General features: G+C 47.1%; 1 protein-coding gene across 3 annotated transcripts in view; it reads right to left on the bottom strand.

Moving 5' to 3' along the window:
- Positions 1 to 4,545: 4,545 nt before the first annotated feature.
- SERTAD4 (SERTA domain containing 4) overlaps positions 4,546 to 20,876 on the bottom strand; it is a 64,457-nt gene continuing 48,126 nt past the window's right edge. For all 3 annotated transcript variants that reach the window (XM_075338000.1, XM_075338002.1, XM_075338001.1), the window contains exon 4: positions 4,546 to 5,863. In XM_075338000.1, coding sequence (XP_075194115.1) covers positions 5,141 to 5,863 — 723 coding nt within the window. In that variant the 3' untranslated portion in view covers positions 4,546 to 5,140. The remainder of the gene's footprint in view (positions 5,864 to 20,876) is intronic.

A 20,876-nucleotide genomic window follows, 5' to 3' on the forward strand; every position in this document is an offset into this window, starting at 1 on the left:
CACACAAATACCATGCAATCCCCATTACCATCACCCCCTACACAAACACACAATGCACCCCGCCCCATCACCCCCTACACACACACAATGCACCCCCCCATCACCCCCTACACACACACACACACACACACACACACTATAATGTACCCCCCATTACCCCTCCCCACACACACACACACACACACACACACAATACAGTGCACCCTCCTTTACCCCTCCCCCCACACACAATACAATGCACCCTCCATTACCCCCTCCCCAGACAAAATACATTGCACCCTCATCACCCCCTGCAGACACAAATTACACTACCCCATCACTACACACTCCTGCCTCCCCCTTCCCTCGGAATACAGTGCTCCTCCTCTGCCTGTCACAAAGCTGTGTCTCCTTCACAAATGTTCCCCGTTATGTGTCCTCAGCCCCTCCCCACACATCTCCATTAATTACACCTGTCTCTTTGGCTCCTCCATGGAGCGCTTCCTGATCCTGATGTCTCCTGTGTCCTGGCGCCCGCAGCACTGTGATGACGTCAGCAATGTGCTGATCTCATCACGTTGCTGCACGTCGGGGGCGGGGCCCAGTCCCGGCGCGCTGTTCAAATGTATTTACATCTGAAAGACGCAAATACATTTGAATAGGAAGAAGGAGGAAGCTGCAGTCACCGGCACCGGCTCGCTCCTCTGCACTGTGTGCATGCCGGGCACACAGCACACAGCAGGGCCGGCACAGCACAGCGAACTGCCTCCTGCTACAGCTAGTGTGCCCGGCATGCACACAGTGCTGAGCAGCGCGCCGGTGGCTGCAGATACAGTGGCCCACTACAGGCACCGGGACACTACACCGTGCCCCTGCTTCTAGGGGGGGGCAGCTGTTCCCCCCTGCCCCTCGCTGGGTACGCCCATGATGCATTGCACACAGTCAAGGCCCCCAGTGCCAGAGGCAGCAAAACAAACCCAAAACATCTCTGAGCCTCCACCATATGTGACTGTAGGTCCTGTGTTCTTTTCTTTGAAAACCTCACTCCATATTCAGTAAACAGTAGAATGATGTTCTTTACCAAATAGCTCTATCTTGGTCTCATCTGTCCACAACACGCTTTCCCAAAGGGATTTTGGTTACTCACGTACATTTTGGCAAACTGCAATCTAGTTTTTTCATGTCTCTGTGTCAACAGTGAGGTCCTCCTGGGTCTCTTCCATGGCATTTCACTTAATTGAAATGTGGACGGATAGTTTGCGCTGACACTGATGCTCCGTGAGTCTGCACGACAGATTGTATTTCTTTGGAACTTGATCTGTACTATCCTGCATTGAAACATATCATCAATTTTTCTCTGCTGTCCACATCCAGGGAGATTACCTACAGTGCCATGGGTTGTAAACTTCTTGATCATGTTGAACACCGTGCATAAAAAAAAAAATCAAGAATTCTGGAGATGGAATTGTAATCTTGAGATTGCTGATATTTTTCAACAATTTTGGTTTTCAAATTTTCAGACAGTTCTCATCTCTTTCTTTCTCCAGGCTTATTGTGGCACACACAGACACACAATGCCTAGATTGAGTCAACTTCTTCCGTTTTGATCTGGTTTTAGGTGTGATTTTCATATTGCCCACACCTGTTACTTGCTACAGATGAGTTTCAATGAGCATCACATGCTTGAAACACAGTTGTTTACCCACAATTTTGAAAAGGAGCCAACAATTTTGCCTATTTTAAAGGTTTTTTTGTGAAATTATGTCCAATTTGCCTCTTTTTTGTGTTGTTCCAATACACACAAAGGAATAAACATGTGTATAACAAAATATGTGTAATTGCAATAATTTTCTGGGAGAAATATTTCATTTTCTGGAACAATTTCAAGAGTGCTGACATTTTCGGCCCTGAATGTATATAATTTCAATTTTCTATATCACTATCTATATTGAAAAAATAAATAATTTAAAAATCTTGCTATTTTCATACTGCCCACTAAGATTAATACTAGACTCTCACTTCCTGTTCTGTACATATGACTTTTCATCAGACTCATTGTCATCACAGACAGGCTCACTCCTCTTTATGCAGTACATAACACAGTATGAGATATCACAGCTCACCTCCTCCCTCTCCATAAAATGACTGATAACACCTCTATATACAGTAGATAACACAGGATCCATCATTCAGAATAGGTGATGTCACAGCTTACCTCCTCCCTCTCCTGTAAAATGACTGATAACACCTCTATATACAGTAGATAACACAGGATCCATTATTCAGAATAGGTTATGTCACAGCTCACCTCCTCCATCTCCTGTAAAATGAGTGATAACAGGTCTACAGTAGATAAAACAGAATCTACCATTCACAATATGAGATATCACAGATCACCTCCTCTCCCTCCTGTACAATGACTGATAACCCCTCTATATAGAGTAGGTAACTCAGTATCCACCATTCACAATAGGTGAACAGTTCATCTTCTCCACCTTCCTACAAAATTAATTTCGCCATGTAGAAAGCCAAAGCGTCAGAGTCAGTCTATTGCAGCCTTTTTTCCATGTAGCTGCCTGTACCTAATAGGAAGAATGAGTCTAGTATTAGGCTTGGTATTCAGTATAAAAATTGCAGGACATTATATATATATATAAGTTTTATCTAAATTATATATATATATATATATATATATATATATATATATATATATATATATATATATATATAATTTAGATAAAACTTACTCTTGCATTTTTTTTATTTTACAAAGTATAATAAATATATATGTATATATATATACACACACACACACACAGTATATATATATATATATATATATATATATATATATATATATATATATATATATATAAAATAGACTACGAAATAAAAAATATAACAAAAAAAAGTTTTGACTAAATAATTTGAACGAAAAATCTTATTTAAACAATTTTTTTATTCTTGCTCCCTTCCAAGGGGTTTCCCAAAATCAAAAGTTCTCTCCTATCCATGGTATAGGGGATAACTTTCGGTTTGCTGGGCATTTGATAACTGACTACTCAATGATCCCATAATCGGGGCTATTAAGTCTGAGAACAGGTCTCTGTGGAGCTCCACCTTGGATGCACCAGAGATATGATTGCTCGACCTCCATTTTATTAATTGTCTATTGGACTACCGGAGAAAGACAAGTACAGTACTCCGCTATTTGCAGTAGTACCATTGACAATTAATAGAGCGGAGGCTGGGCATTCACATGTCTGCTCCATTCAAGATGGAGATTTACAGAGACCTGTGTTCAGGGTTCCAGAGCCATATTCTTGCAATCAAAAAAGAACAGACCATGATGTCAACTAAAACATTAAAGGATTATTCCCATGTCCAAGATCAGATCCCAATATGTATTAGGTGTAATAATAATAATAATAATAATAATAATAGCAAATACCTTTAATTAGAAATGTAGTTTAGCTCTCCTGATTCACAAAGTCACTTACCTCATGTTCAGGACATTGTAGGACCTTAGGTATCCATGGTTACAACCACGCATATACTGTAGTCATAGTTAGCTGCTAATGGTCATAACCAAGGATACCTAAGGTCCTGCAATGCCCTGAACATGAGGTAAACGACATAGTGAATCAGGAGAACTATACTACATTTCTAATTAGAGGTATTTGCAATATTATTATTATTATTATTACTTCTAATACATATTGGGATAGGATCCTGGAGCTGGGAATAGCCCTTTAAAGAAGTGGTTCACCCATATTCATTATTAGCCACAACGATATTATATTGAGAAACAAGGTTTCTCACAAATAGCTTGTGTTGGCAATAGTGCCTGTGAGAGGTGCTATTGCAGTCCGCTCTTCCCCATCGCCTGACTCCCAGGCTCCATGACCTCGGGAATCTGGTGATGTCACATCAACTTCCTGTTCACATGACATCACCGCGGCCGGCAGCAGTCTCTGTGAACCACTGGGGTGTGAGCGGAGTTTCACCGCTCATCACAGCTGAGCATTCCTTCTGCGCGCTCTGCAGTGAAGGAGGAGGGAGCAGGGAGGTGCTGCGCTGTGATGCTGGGCTGTGGTGAGCGGGGAAACTCCGCCCACAGCCCAGTCACTCATGGAGACTGCGGCCGACCGCGGTGATGTCATGTGAACAGGAAGTTGATGTGACATCACTGGATCCCCAAAGTCATGGAGCCCAGGGGTCAGGCGATGGGGAAGAGCAGACTGCAATAGCACCGCTCACAGGCACTATTAGGAACACAAGGTATTTGAGAGAAGCCTTGTTTCTCAACATAATATCGTTACGGCCAATAATGAATCTGGGTGAACCACACCTTTAAGTCCCCTAAAGCCCTCCCCAAGCAATCTTGAGTTGTGAACCCTTATGCCCTGTTCCAGTCTTGTGAGAAGCCATGTTTTTGATACCATCAGTTGGTCAGCAAGGTGATCATAAAGGTCTACTCATAGACACCAGATGTTGGTATTTCATTGTCCTACTATAAAGGTCTACTCACAGATGCCAGATGTCGGTGTGAAATAAATGACTAAGTCGTAAGCTCAATATTTATTTTAATACAAATATTACGAGTGAAATGAAGATCACTACAGCAGAAATGCAGATGAGGAGAGAAATACATTGCAATGCTCGTTAAAAAAGATGTCCTAGCTGGGTTGGATCTTAGATGCACCTGGATAAGGCTTGTTTCATGCCCTTGGCCTTACCTCCAATGGCAAAACGAGGTCTCCAGTAAGAAGACCAACAGTCAAACTGGATACTCCGACACATATCTCGTATGTGCGTACCATGGCACCAGTTCTGAATTCTAGGCAAGTATGAAGACTTGTCTGACGTACGTGAGGCACAGTATAGTACTATGAATCCATCTCCATAGCGTAAGCCCAAATCACTGACAGTACCAAAAAAAATGATATCTGTAAATGTGATCTAATACATTTCATAAACTATATTACACAAATGAAAACACTGATGTTCGTTTCATACCGGAAATCCCTTTTTGCATAGGGAATGTTTCATTATCACCATAAAAAGCTACAAAAATCCCATTTTTCACTGCAGAACAGAACCCCACTTTTATGCAACAACAGAAATAATGAAAATAATCATAAAGTTAACGCGCCGCTGCTCACATCTTATTTCCTTTGCTGCAGCAAAGTTTATTACCTGGAAAAACCTCTTTCTTCCTGAGAGATTTTTTCCATGGTTCACTTATGCTACTCTTGTCATTGCAACCAGTTGCCAAAAAATCGTAAAGTCGGCCTTTGCGTTCATGGGTACCACCCGCACTGGAAGCCTCGCAGCTAAAACTGTGCGTGCCCTTCTTTTCTTCTGCTGATTCCTCGTGCAGATTTAACTTATGTTGAGGCTTTGAATTGGTAACAAACCCCCCGCAGGAAGGCCCCTGGATGCTGTTCCTGTATAAAGGAGCATCTGCCATGCTGTATTCCGTATGGTGAGAGCATCCGGGCAAAGGCAAAGAGCTACTAGACGAACAGGAAGCTGCAAGGTGCCCTCCATTGGTGTTAACGGCAAACGGGATGTTAAGATAATGGCTGCCACATTCCTGGTAAAAACAACAAGTTTGAAGGCTACTGTCATCCTTGGCAATGCGAAGGCGTTTCCGATAAGGACAATCCTGGGGCACAAACCATTCCTGTGCTGATGCCCCACTCAGGGCACAGGCTGAGAAACACCAGTTGTTCTGCAGGAGAATCTCGCCATGGATTCTTTTCATCAAGTTGTTGATGAGGACCGACCTTCTGAGGAACACTTCAGGGTCATCAATGAATTTTAATTTCTCCAAGGACATGTAAAGTACATGGGCCCTCTCTTCGAAGATGGACACATTCTAAATCATGAAAAAAGAGAAGGCAAAAATGAGATTTATTAGAAAAAAAATTGAGTATACAGTCAACGAAACGGTAAAAACAAGAATGGTCAACCAAAATATTGAATAAAAGACAGTCAAATAGTTGAAAAAATAGAGGTCCATCTAGTTTGCAATTATGTAGTGTTGATGCAGAAGAAAAGTAACTGCCAATAATTTTCATGCAAGGAAAATATATATCTTTGAGATTGCTAATAAGTTATTTACTGAATCTCCTTATCAACTACCCAACTTAAAGGGGTTGTCTGCTACTAGGACAGCCCCTTCTGATTCCACTTGTTTCCCCCATTCTGGTGCTGTTCTAGCTCTGTCGGTAAACAAGTTTCGAGACTCACGTAATATTGTGACGTCCAATCATCGCCTCCTTCTCTCTCCCCACCTTCGGACCAAATGAGTTAACCAACACAAAGAGAGTGCTTGCGGCTGCCACTCACTTCCTGTTGATTGCTCATTTGGTCTAAAGGCATCACGAGAGAAGTTGGAGGTGATTGGACACAGTGCTCACGTGACGTCACAATGTCACGTGATCCCCGAACCAAAAATACCGACAGCACTGGAACGGCACCAGACTGGGAAGTCAGTACATGGTCTTTTATTTTAACTTGTGTAAACAAGTGGAATCAGAAAGGGTTGTCTTAGTAGTGGACAACCCCATTAAGATGGCTTATTTACAGGTCACCAATCACGACAGCTTGTAGGAGAAGGTCTTATCATCGTAAGTTGGACTTAGGTTGGCAAAACCCACAGCCAGAGCTACTGGCCAACATCTAATGTCTACAAGATGTTTTGTTAGTTTTATGTTGGATACAAAAGGATAGGGCATGTTAAATTTTAATACGCCGATTCCTTTTTATTTTTTCACCAAGGGAGTTAACCCGCCACCAGAGCTGTCTCGTAGCAGCATCCAATTGACCACGCATGCACGCTTGATGGAACTGAGTGCATGTTTCTTACAGAGTTCCTTAGGATGTCAGCCCGGTTTACTGTCTGTTTGGTGAGCAACCAGGTGGTCCCCATACACATTTCATGGACACTAAATTCTACTGTGGTTTACCAATTACAGTGATCCCTATGCTTGTCAGGAGCCATATTATGATTGTTTTGGTCTTTCATAATGACATTAGCCATTGACCACGTACAACCGTTGCCAATTAATATTTTGAAGAGCGTATTCTCCAGTCTACCAATGTCACTGCTTAAAAAGCGCGTGTGTATTTAGATCTACTTTTCCTTAAATCGACAAAAGCATGTCAGGAATTGCAATAAAATACCTCCCCAGTTGATATTCAATTAAAGGAAATGGACCATAAAACCAAAAGATCTTTGCAGGGATCATATACTGTATGATGACATCTCCATAAATGTGATGATATACAGTAACTGCAATTTATCTGTGTTGAGAGCCAAGAAGAGTTCAACACCAGAGTACAAACCTTTTCCCATTCACATAATACTTTATAGGAATTACCATATGTATGCATTTATTTATTTATTACCCAGTATATATACCGCACCAACATACAATCGTTCACATTTGTCTCTGTGCCCATTGAAGTCCACAAAGTACAGTGAAACCACTTTGATATGACCACTAAAACTGCATTTAACAAGGTGGAGGTTGTCTTCTCGAAAAAGTAAGCCACCATTTACAGATGAGCAATTTGATTTGTTCTACCCAGCCAATCTTCACTTTTGTGCCTGGCATCCAGGGCATCTCTACAAGGCACCACAACGTTATAACATTACGTGGAGATTAGTGACTGAGCCTCACGCGACGTCATGAGTTGTGTTACGTTACTGTCACAAACCACCGGGGGGGTCACTCAGAAATCCCCCGCGCTGGCTACCAGTACGTCACAATCGGGGGGTAACAAGTGGGGGTCACCCCTCCTTTATACCTCCCGACCGACAGACAGAGCACGTGACGCGCTCTCTAGCGCCCCTCTTATAGTCAGGCCAATTATGGAATTGCCCGACAATAAGCAAGGAGGCCGCTATACTACTTATGCCGATTATTGAAGGGTCCCCAGTGAGAGTAGGGTATATATTCCCCCGACCTCCGCGGGCGGAATATATAAAACCTCCCCGGATCTCACTGGCCTCCCCACAATAATCCTTGGCACAACTCGCTGCCACCAACCGCTTCACGGTAACTATTAGCCGAACACACAGACGTGGGATTCAAGATCGAGATAACAGAACAGCCCAAGATTAATTATATAATTTAATCAGCCTAAAGCACACTAGAAACTACAATATATACAATAGGGAATCTACAGAATATACATATGTCAGAGTACAGTTACAGATAAAGCATGGTTTACAAACAGGTATGCAATTCAATCAGTTACCTTGTGCGTCTGGCCACAGGGGGGCGCTGTAGACCAGGTTTCTAGGAACTCCCACAGATGTTTCCTGCACGTGACCCCCAGCGAAAGAACACTGGAAAATGGCCGAAGTAGGGTTATCAACCTGGGCAAATCCAGGTCCCCTCCTACCTTCGTGACCTCAGAGGGAGCACTGCTCCACCCCTGGCTGGAGTTATGGACAAAATCCACAACATGGAATATGGCCATAACTTGGCCTGGGAGCGTCGTAGGCGGACGCCGATGCTCTCATTGTGACAGTTATGAATTTAGCTACAGAATGAGAGGACTCATGACTTGTCTACTAGTTCCCCATTGGCTGATATCACGCCTGGGGTATTTCCCAAGCTCCCGCTCCCATAAAAAGGGTGTGCCAGCATCGTCCGCATGCGGAGACACCATTTTTATGGTTGCCATATTTATCGGAAATATGGCTTGCGAGATGTGAACCATTTTTTACTGGAGTCGTTCTGTCTGGATACTTCCAAGCTTGCTAATTAGATAGCAGCTCCTACCACAGGGTCACGGCAGGGAGTCATCCTGTGTCCATTGTTCCCACATCACCTCATCTCCATATCACAGGAGATGGCCATGGAGGTGTAACACCTTCACAGATGCTGGACATTGAGAACAAGAAGGGAGGGGGGCACTGCCAGGGAGTGATGAGCGATTATGACTGGAAGTCATAATTCATCTTCATATCCCGGGATTTGCCTCACACCTCCCCCCTTTTGAGGGCGCTAGGGGCAGCACACTCCGGTGTTCCCCCGTGCGCCCGTCCGCGACCTCTCCTTGTCGGGACAGCCCGTCTGCGTTACCGTGGTCACGGCCCCTTTTGTGGCGAATGGTGAAGTTGTATTGCTGGAGCGCAAGGCTCCATCGCAACAATCGCCCATTCGTCCCAGAGACGGTGTGCAACCAGCTGAGGGGATTGTGGTCCGTCTCCACGATGAAGTGGCGCCCGTATAGATAGGGTTGCAGACGCTGCAGGGCCCACACTATGGCCAGGCACTCCTTCTCCATCGTGGAATAGGCCACTCCCCTTGGTAACAGCTTCCTGCTCAGGTACAAGACTGGGTGCTCTTGGCTCGCAGAGTCCACCTGGCTGAGCACCGCACCGAGGCCGAAGTCACTGGCGTCGGTCTGTACTACAAACGGCCGCGTGAAGTCGGCTGCCTGTAGCACGGGCGGGCTGGACAGGGCGTCCTTTAGGGCCTGGAAGGCTGTCTCGCAGTCCATTGTCCAATCGACTGCAGAGGGCAGCTTCTTCTTGGTGAGGTCCGTCAAGGGCTTTGCCAGGCTACTATAGCGTGGAACAAACCTCCTATAGTACCCAGCGGTCCCCAAGAAGGACATCACCTGCTTCTTGGTCCTGGGGGTGGGCCAGGATGCGATGGCCTCCACTTTCTCAGGCTCGGGCTTCAGTGTTCTCCCGCCTACCCGGTGACCGAGGTACTGGACCTCGCTCATGGCCAGCTGACACTTTCCCGGCTTGATGGTCAAACCTGCCCGGTGGATCCGCCTGAGCACCTGTGCTAGATGCTCTAGGTGGTCCTCCCAGGTGGGACTGAAGACGGCAATGTCATCCAGGTACGCGGCCGCGTACCCTTCAAGTCCCTTGAGCAGGGTGTTGACCATCCGCTGGAAAGTGGCAGGGGCATTCCTCATCCAGAATGGCATCACCGTGGACTCGTACAGTCCAAATGGGGTAATAAAGGCAGAGCGTTCCCTGGCCTTGCGAGTCAGGGGGATCTGCCAATATCCCCGGCTCAGATCCATGATGGTCAGGTACTGAGCCCCGGCCAACTGATCGAGCAGGTCATCGATGCGTGGCATTGGGTACGCATCGGCGACCGTGACAGCATTGAGCCCCCTGTAGTCCACGCAGAACCGAGTGGTTCGGTCCTTCTTAGGGACGAGGACTACAGGCGAGGCCCAAGCGCTGTTGGATGCCTGGATCACCCCCAGCTTCAGCATCTCGTCAATCTCCTGGCGCATGTGTTGCTGCACCTCCAGGGAGACCCGATATGCTGAACGCCGGATCGGGGGATGATCCCCAGTGTCCACGTGATGGACAGCCAAGTTAGTCCTTCCGGGCTGGTTGGTAAACAACCCCCGGAAGGGGAGGAGGGTGGCCCACAGCTGGGACCGTTGGTCCTCCAAGAGCTGGTGGCCAACCTCCACATCCTCAATGGATCCGCCTGCCCTAACCTGGGCTAGCATATCCAAGAGGGTTTCCGCTTCTCCCTCCTCGGGCAGGTTGCACACGGGGAGCGCACATGCCTCCCGCTCATGATGTGCCTTCATCATGTTCACATGGAAGGGCTTCCGCCTTCCACGGGCAGGGTCCAGGGTGACCAGGTACGTCACAGGGTTGAGCTGCTGGTACACGAGGTATGGGCCTTCCCAGGCTGCCTGAAGCTTGTCCTGTGGTACGGGGACCAGTACCCACACCTTTTGACCCACTTGGTAGGTCCTCTCACAAGCGTTCTGGTCGTACCAACGCTTCTGATCGGCCTGGGCTTGAGCCATATTGTCGTGTACCAGTTGCGTCAAGGCCTGCATTTTGTCCCGGAAGCGCATGACATACTCGATAACCGACACTCCAGGGGTGGCCAAATCCCCTTCCCAAGCCTCTTTCACCAGAGCCAGGGGGCCCCGCACACGTCGCCCGTACAGGAGCTCAAACGGTGAGAATCCTGTTGAGGCCTGTGGAACCTCCCGGTAAGCAAATAACAGGTGTGGGAGATACCGCTCCCAGTCACGCCCATGGGAGTCGACCAACATCTTAAGCATCTGCTTTAAGGTGCCATTAAACCGCTCGCACAGGCCATTAGTCTGTGGATGGTACGGGCTGGCCACCAGATGTCGCACCTGGACTTGCTTACAGAGGGCCTCCATCAGCTGGGACATGAATTGGGTCCCCCGGTCAGTGAGCATTTCCTGGGGAAAACCCACTCGGGAGAAAATCTCCAGCAATGCGGTGGCCACCTTGTCAGCCCGAATGGACGACAAGGCCACTGCTTCTGGGTACCGGGTGGCATAGTCCACTACCGTCAGTATGAAGCGTTTCCCGGAGCTGCTGGGGATGGCCAGCGGGCCGACCAGATCCACAGCCACCCTCCTGAAAGGCTCATCGATGATGGGCAGAGATACCAGTGGGGCTTTGGGGCGTGGCCCCGCCTTCCCCACTCTCTGACAGGTTTCACACGAACGGCAGTAGGCAGCCACATCGGCCCCCATTTTTGGCCAGTAGAAATGCTGGTTTAACCTGGCCTTGGTCTTAGCGATCCCTAGGTGTCCGGCCATCGGAATCTCATGTGCGATGCGCAACAACTCCGTCCGGAACGGATAGGGTACCACCAACTGTCGGTCCCTGGGCCACGCCTCCGGTGAACCCTGCTGGACCGTGGCCCGGTACAGCCGTCCTTGGTCCCAGACCACTCGCTCCGGGTCCGAGTCCGAGGGAGGCTGTGCCGCCTGCTCCTTAAGAGCTTTCAGGCTGTCGTCAGCTTCTAACGCTGCCTGAAACCCCTGACTAGATGTGGCCAGAATCGACGAGACTGTCACATCTTCGGTCAGTACCCCGGGACCTGTGTCCTGGCCTCCACCTGACTCGGCTGCCACTTGGTCAGAAGGGGAAGAGCTATCGGACCTCCGGGAGGCCCCTTGGCTTCCAGCACTCCCACTGCGGGTGACAGCGGCCACAGCCGCTGCGACCGTGGGTCGTGCCTGCTCCTCCTCCGTTCCTGACCAAGTCGCCGGTTCAGGCAGACCGACCTGGCTTCCTGACACCCCGGTTGTGGGGGAACCATGCACCGAGATCTTACCTGGGAGCGCTTCCGCTCCTGGACCGGCCCCAATCTCACCTGCCTGTTCCCCTCCTGCAGCAACAGAACCCCGCTGTGAAATCTCTGGGGACCCCACATTTGCTGTGGTAGCCCCCACCCCACACACTGGTCCTCCCCCTGCAGCACCCTGCTCTCTGCTTATCCCTGCAGAGGGCAACAGATCCCAGCTCACAGGCTGATTACTTGTAGAGGCATTGTCACACCTTTCTCTGACCCCCTCCCCTGTCACAGCTGCAGCTGTGTGTGTGTCTATGGTGTCTATGCAAGCAGAAATATCAGAGTTCACTCCCTCCTCCCTTACATCATTCATAGATAACACATTAACATTGTCCGGAGGCATGTCAGTACTGGCTGAAGGTTCAGCCCTTGGTTGGGGCCCAAACTGGGAGGTTATCTGCCCCAAATCTGTCCCAAGTAGCACGTTTGCGGGGATCCGATCAGTTACCCCCACCTCCCTCACCCCTCGCCCTGCGCCCCAGTCCACATAAATGTCAGCAACAGGCAGCGCCGGGTCAATGCCTCCAATCCCGGAGACAGCGAGGGTTTTTCCAGGGATCAAGTCTTGGGGGGACACCATCTCAGGCCGCACCAGAGTCACCTCCGAGGCGCTGTCTCGCAGTCCCATGGTCACAGACCGGCCGACGGTGACAGGTTGGAAGCTGTCCAGGGACCTACCACCACCCCCACCCACACAATACACCTTGGGCGGCCCTTGGGGCGGGGACGGAGCCGGGGCCTTGGGACGCTGAGGGCACATGGCCTTGAAGTGTCCAGGTAGGTTGCACTGGTGGCACCGTCTTGGCTCTGCCACGGGCCTGGAGAGGGGAGTTGAGGGGGACACCCCCTGCAGTCTAGGGGCAGGTGGGGCAGTCGCAGAATTCATCTTACCCCCTCTCCAGGTGCTGCTGGTGGCTGCTCTCCTGGCCTCAGGAGCCCGATTGTTGGTGTAGTCATCGGCCAGGGCAGCTGTAGCCGTGGACCCCTTTGGCTTCTGGTCTCGGATGAACTGGCGGAGATCCTCAGGGCAGTTCCACAAGAGTTGCTCCGTGATGAACAAGTCCAGGATCTCCGGTCCGGTGGAAAGCTGCAGGCCTTGGGTCCAGTGGTCGGCAGCTCGGGCAAGTGCCCGCCTGTGGTCAGCCCAGGAGTCCTTTGGTCCCTTCTGTAGGCTCCGGAACTTCTTGCGGTAGGACTCTGGAGTGAGGTTGTACTGTTGGATCAGGGCCCGCTTGATGGTGTCGTAGCCCTGATCTGCCTCAGCAGGCAAGTCCCCAAGGATTTCCAGGGCCTTACCCCTTAAACGGGGGGTCAGGTATTTGGCCCACTGGTCCTTGTCCAGATGGTGCTGCAAGCAAGTCCGTTCAAAAGCAGTCAAGAAAGAGTCCAAGTCTCCATCCTTCTCCAGCACTGGGAAGTCCTCAACACGGACCTTTGGAAGTTTGGTGTCTTGAAGGTCACGTGTGGCTGATGAGGGCCGGAGCTGAGCTAGCTGCAGCTGGTAGTCACGCTCTGCCTGGCGCTCTTCACGTGCTGCTTGCCGCTCCGCAGCCTCACGCACTGCTTGCCGCTCACGCTCGGCCATGAGTATCTCGTAGGTATCCCGGTCTCCAGCCTGGAGAAGGGCCATAGCCATTTGAAGAAGGCTATCCGAGCCTCCCAGGCTCGGTGGAATGGCACGTGGTGATCTGCGGCCCGCTGCGGAGCCTGGTGCTTCACTGTCCATTGCAGAGCGGAGGGCTGGCATCTGGCTCGTTGAGGACCCTTGGGTGAGCTGCTCCTCATCTTGTCCAGCAGTGCCAGGTTGTGCAATGTCCTCTGCAGAGCTGTTTTCTGGCGTCGAGCTCCTGGAGGACTCGTGGGCAACCTCCTCATTACTGTCCACAGCACCGTCCTCCCTCTCTTCGGCTCCTGCTTTAGCATTGGCCAGTTGCATAGCTCTGCTCCTGGTGCCATCAGCCATTCTTGCAGACTTTTGGTCACTGACACAGAACTGACACCCGATGCCTCCACACACCTTACAGTATCTGCACTCTGACACTCTAGTGTTGAGCTAGTCTGAAGACCCCAGCAGCCACAGCTGCTGCAGGCAGTCTTTAGTGTCTGGGAGTATGGGTCTCACACTCACACACACTATTATCTCGATCCCACCGCTATGCCACCAATATGTCACAAACCACCGGGGGGGTCACTCAGAAATCCCCCGCGCTGGCTACCAGTACGTCACAATCGGGGGGTAACAAGTGGGGGTCACCCCTCCTTTATACCTCCCGACCGACAGACAGAGCACGTGACGCGCTCTCTAGCGCCCCTCTTATAGTCAGGCCAATTATGGAATTGCCCGACAATAAGCAAGGAGGCCGCTATACTACTTATGCCGATTATTGAAGGGTCCCCAGTGAGAGTAGGGTATATATTCCCCCGACCTCCGCGGGCGGAATATATAAAACCTCCCCGGATCTCACTGGCCTCCCCACAATAATCCTTGGCACAACTCGCTGCCACCAACCGCTTCACGGTAACTATTAGCCGAACACACAGACGTGGGATTCAAGATCGAGATAACAGAACAGCCCAAGATTAATTATATAATTTAATCAGCCTAAAGCACACTAGAAACTACAATATATACAATAGGGAATCTACAGAATATACATATGTCAGAGTACAGTTACAGATAAAGCATGGTTTACAAACAGGTATGCAATTCAATCAGTTACCTTGTGCGTCTGGCCACAGGGGGGCGCTGTAGACCAGGTTTCTAGGAACTCCCACAGATGTTTCCTGCACGTGACCCCCAGCGAAAGAACACTGGAAAATGGCCGAAGTAGGGTTATCAACCTGGGCAAATCCAGGTCCCCTCCTACCTTCGTGACCTCAGAGGGAGCACTGCTCCACCCCTGGCTGGAGTTATGGACAAAATCCACAACATGGAATATGGCCATAACTTGGCCTGGGAGCGTCGTAGGCGGACGCCGATGCTCTCATTGTGACAGTTATGAATTTAGCTACAGAATGAGAGGACTCATGACTTGTCTACTAGTTCCCCATTGGCTGATATCACGCCTGGGGTATTTCCCAAGCTCCCGCTCCCATAAAAAGGGTGTGCCAGCATCGTCCGCATGCGGAGACACCATTTTTATGGTTGCCATATTTATCGGAAATATGGCTTGCGAAATGTGAACCATTTTTTACTGGAGTCGTTCTGTCTGGATACTTCCAAGCTTGCTAATTAGATAGCAGCTCCTACCACAGGGTCACGGCAGGGAGTCATCCTGTGTCCATTGTTCCCACATCACCTCATCTCCATATCACAGGAGATGGCCATGGAGGTGTAACACCTTCACAGATGCTGGACATTGAGAACAAGAAGGGAGGGGGGCACTGCCAGGGAGTGATGAGCGATTATGACTGGAAGTCATAATTCATCTTCATATCCCGGGATTTGCCTCACAGTTACAATGGGGCAAAGTAAGCGCAAAAGGTGCCCAGGATGTCAGGGATTGAAGACCCACTTCCTCAAAGGACCAGACTGAACGTCAGACTAGGGCAGCAAAAATAAGCGCCAGAGGTGCCCAGAATATAAGAAATTGAAGACCCTCTTTATCGAAGGAGCAGACAGAATGCCAGACCAGGTCAGCAACAAATAAGCACCAGAGGTGCCCAGGATTTTAGGAATTGAAGACCTGCTTCTTTGGAAGACCAGACTGAAAGCCGGACCAGGGCAGCACTAATAAGCACCAGAGGTGACCAAGATGTCAAGAATTGAAGACCTACTTCTTCAGAAGACGAGACTTAAAGCCAGATCAGGGCAGCACAAATAAACCCCAGAGGTGTCCAAGATGTCAGGGATTGAAGACCTCCTTCCTTGGAAGACCAGACTTAAAGTCTGACTAGGGCAGCACAAATAAGCACTAGAGGTGACCAGGATGTCAGGAATTGAAGCCCCGCTTCCTTGGAAGAGAAGACTGAACACCGGACCAGGGTAGAATAAATCAAATCACTCATCTCTAGCAGTATATGAAATATATGAATAAGGGAATCTGTTTTGGATAAGGCTGTGGTCTTCACAAAGAGGTGGTCTTTTGTGGATGTTTTATTGTTATTTATCTAAATCACACCAAGGTGAAAATCATATTCAGTGATTCAACCATTACTATGTCTTTGAGGAGAACCATGCATAAATCCATGAAAGCATAATCAGAACATGTAAACTCCATTAAGGTGTTGCACCTGATCAAGGATGGAGCATAAATTCAAAGAATGGACTGGTAAATGGAAAAACAGCATTGCCCCCTAGCCCATCTTCTACATTAATGGTCATGAATCAATGTAAAGTACTGTAGCTTCAAGAGCTAAAATGTAGTCAAAGCTGCTTTTGTTTCCTCCATGACTCCTTGGCTCTCTTGGCAAAATATACAAAATCAAGATGTGTCCTAAATGCTTGGCGGATTGGGGTCCACTTCTGGAATGTAAATCTCTTATCTACTGTTGAACCCAGTGACCAGTAGCAGCCATAACCTAGCACAAGCTGAAAGGAGTCGTGGCTCGCTCCTCAGTTGTCTTTAAAACTCCATCAAACTTGGATGTAGAAAACCAACAAGTACCCACACTTTCATTATTCAATCTGCTTGTGACTGTGGAGAACAGTGGTTTGTAGAGGTCCCAAAGGTGGGATCTCCTCATTTCAGATATTTGTGGATATGCTTTAAAAGTTGAAGTTGGTAAAATCCTATTAAAATTAGCAAAATATACAGTATATCTATACCATTCCATAGATAAACAATTATAATAATTCTATATAACAAGTAACATTCAGGTGGGATCTTTTTTTGGAAGAAATGGCAGAAATTGAGGAATTAAAGGGAACCTGTCAGGTCCAATATGCACCCAGAACCAGCGTCGGACTGGCTACCGGAGGAATCTCCAGTAATGCCAGGCCTGGATTCAGGTACCTGCATTGCACTTCCGAACTCTCACCTGAGCTCCAGAGTGCACCCGATACTGTACCATGAGCGCCAAGTGATTGATTCCCCGGCGATTGCGGTTCAGTTCATGACAGCTGCAGACAGGCAGGGGTGATCTCCGGTACTCTCACCTGAACTCCGGAGATCAGCCCGGCCTGTCTGCAGCTGTCATGAACTGAACCGCAATCGCCGGGGAATCAATCACTCGGCGCTCACGGTACAGTCTCAGCTGCACACCAGAGCTCAGGTGAGAGCTCTGGAGTGCAATGCAGGTACCTGAATCCAGGCCTGGCATTACTGGAGATTCCTCCGGTAGGAAGTCCAACGCTGCCCAGGACAACGAGCAGTTCTGGGTGTGTATCTCTAATCCCTGCCTAACTGTCCCTGTATCTAGTAGCATAGATAAAGAGATTTTTAGAAAAAGTACAGTATTTCTAAAGATCCTTTATCACATGCAAAAGAGCACAGGGACTAGTCGCAAGGGCGTTACTTCCCCCAACTAGTCCACCCTCTTAGCGGTGACAGCGAACACAGGTACGTGCTCCACCACTGATGACACTGGGAAATGGGCATTGAATAGCATGTTAGCATGCCCCTGTGGGAGTGCTAACATACTAAGAGGGCGGACTACTCTGGGAAAATATTGCTCTTGCGACTAGTCCCCGTGCTCATTAGCATATCATAAAGGATCTTTAGAAGTACTTTTTCTAAAGATCTCTTTAGCTATGCTACTAGATACAGGGATTAGAAATATGCACCTAGAACTGCTCATGGTTCTGGGTTCATACTGGACCAGACAGGTTCCCTTTAACCTATTAACCTCACAGTAGCAAAACACTCGGGGAAGATTTTACTATAAGTTTTATGGCGGTAATATTAATTTAGTGTATGTTGGGGAAAAGTAATAAAGGCTTCGGAAAAATGCTCGAGTTCCCCACTGACTTCCACTAAACGAGCACCGAGCACCCAAACACTCGTTGAGCTTACCGAACACCGGCAAGTTCGCTCATCGCTAACTATTTTATGGGAAATACTTATATTTACTAAAATAAACAAGTCAGGAGAGTCGATAGGAAATGTTTCATGCAAATATATTCTTTTTTTAAGTGGCATGAATGTGCCCTAGGGTGAGAAGAAAAGGCTAGTCCACAAGCAATATGTTCATAGTGAACAATGAAGAAATGCAAAAGAAATCAGAAAGAATTTTGGACCAAACTATTTTCGAGATAAACAGCCTCATGCAAACGAAGGCTGAATTCATCACCCTGTCTGCTATTCCTGCCTCTTGTGACCTTGAACATTTCGAGGCGTATGGAATAAATGGCAGGTACGTACCTTTGTGTGCCACAGACAAAAGATTAAAACTGCAGTCAGAGCCTGACAAAAAAAAAAACCCGACTATAAAAAGTCATTGTACTACCCAAAAAAAAAAAAAAACACAAAAAGAAAAAAAAGAAACCACAAAGACTTCTGGCAAACATCAGGAGTAGCGTGGACTCAGACGACTTTATGAAAGATGGCAGTGCGCCAAAGATGACACATAAGGTGCCATGGAACAGGATGGAAAATTCTTCCCCACGTAAGTACTTGCAGGACTGCAGAGGAGAAGTGAAACATTTCCGGCCACACCAGCGCTGAGGTAATAGGAGAGAGAAGGCCTTGGAAATCAGAGTCTGCACTTCATCTGCTTTTCTTTCAAAAACCCAAAACAGAAGTCTGTAGTTTATTAGCAAAGCTGGTAAGAACCAAACTGGAATCATGTACAGTCATTGCCAAAAGTGTTGACACCCTTGAAATTGTTCCAGAAAATGAAGTATTTCTCCCAGATAATTATTGCAATTACATTTGTTTTGACAGACACATGTTTATTAAGTTTGTGTGTATTGGAACAACCCAAAAAAACAGACAAAACAAGCAAATTGGACATAATTTCACACAAAACTTTGTGGCACCTTTCCAAAATTGTGGGTAAACAACTTTGTTTCAAGTATGTGATGCTCATTTAAACTCACCTGTTGCAAGTAACAGGTGTGGGCAATATGAAAATCACACCTGAAACCAGAAAAAAAGGGGAGAAGTTGACTCTATCTTTCCATTGTGTCTGTGTGTGCCACACGAAGCATGGAAAACAAAAAGAGGAGAGGAGAACTGTCAGAGGACTTAAGAACCAAAATTGTTGAAACATATCAACAATCTCAAGATGACAAGTCCATCTCCAGAGATCTTGATGTTTCTTTGTCAATGGAATTAAGAAGTTTACAACCCACAGCACTGTAGCTGATCTCCCTGGACGTGGAGGGCAGAGAAAAATTGATGAAAAGTTTCAATGCAGACTAGTACAGCTTGAATTTATTTAGAACTTGATTGGGGCTGCTTATCTACTAACCAGACTATCCTGCCTTGCAAGCTTTCATAATTTTTTCTCTGCTGACCAAATCCAGGGAGATCAGCTATGCGGACAAAGGAACATCAAGATCTTTGGAGATGGACTTGTAACCTTTAGATTATAGATATTTTTCAACAATTTTGGTTTTCAAGTCCTCAGACATTTATCTTACCCTTTTTCTGTTCTCCATGTTTAGTGTGGCACACACAGACATACAATGCACAGATTGAGTCAATTTCTCCCCTTTTTACCTGGTCTTAGATGTGATTTTCATATTGCCCACACCTGATACTTGCCAGAGGTAAGTTTGAATGAGCATCACATGCTTGAAACAGTTGTTTACCCACAATATTGGAAAGGTGGTAATTTTAAGTGGCCCAATTTTTGGGTTTCGTGTGAAATTATGTCCAATTTGCCTTTATTTTTTGTGTTGTTTCAGTTCATGCATGTCTTTAATCATGTTTTGGGCGTAGATTCTCATGAAATCACATCCAATTTGCTTGGACACTTAAAAAAAACCAAAAGAATTACATATGGGGTGAAAATAATAAACTCTGCTGTCCAATTACATAGTCTAAAAAAATCAGGTATGTTTAGTTTTGCTCCCTTGCAAGCATACCACCCACATTGTGTTCTGGGCAATGGGCAGGGCAGGGAAAAGTTATATATTCCTTCTACTTTGTCACTTTCCATGATGTCATGCACAATAATTAATTCCAGGCACACTGAAAAAGTATTTTCCGGTACAATGGACACATGGTTTGTGTTGCCAATTTCTGAGACTGTAATTTTTTTTTACAAAAATGGACTGATTGTAGAATTTGAGGAACAAAGCGGCAGCAATTCATTCTTGTTGCTGCTTTTAGAGGAAGATGTCATCTGTATAACACAGTTGGCACCCAGTCAGTGTAGAGCAGATTCAGCTCCTGAGTTCACCTGCACCCACTATCGGATGTGCTATTACATTATATATTGAGGAGTTCATAATTAAATATGCCAAACAAGTCCAAAGACCCACTTGTTATTTCTATACCGCAAGAGAGAACAACCAATTGCCAATTTGGACCACCTCACACAACGTCATGCAACATAGCTACCTGCCAGGAATTTTGCATGTTATGTCATAATGTTATAATGAATGCAAGAATATAAATATGATTTACTGCTTAAGGATATATAGGAAAAAGTGAGATATTTAGCATACAAAAATGGCCATTTATATATCTGCCCAGTAGCCACGTCAAGGGATATCTTGTTACATGATAATGAAATATGCCTTGACGTGGCTACTGGGCAGATATATAAATGGCCATTTTTGTATGCTAAATATCTCAATTTTTCCTAGATTTCCTTAAGCAGTAATGCATATTTACAATACATCTTGCATTCATTGTTTATATGCTTTAG

Source organism: Anomaloglossus baeobatrachus, chromosome 3 (assembly GCF_048569485.1).
Source record: "Anomaloglossus baeobatrachus isolate aAnoBae1 chromosome 3, aAnoBae1.hap1, whole genome shotgun sequence".
Lineage (NCBI taxonomy): Eukaryota > Metazoa > Chordata > Amphibia > Anura > Aromobatidae > Anomaloglossus > Anomaloglossus baeobatrachus.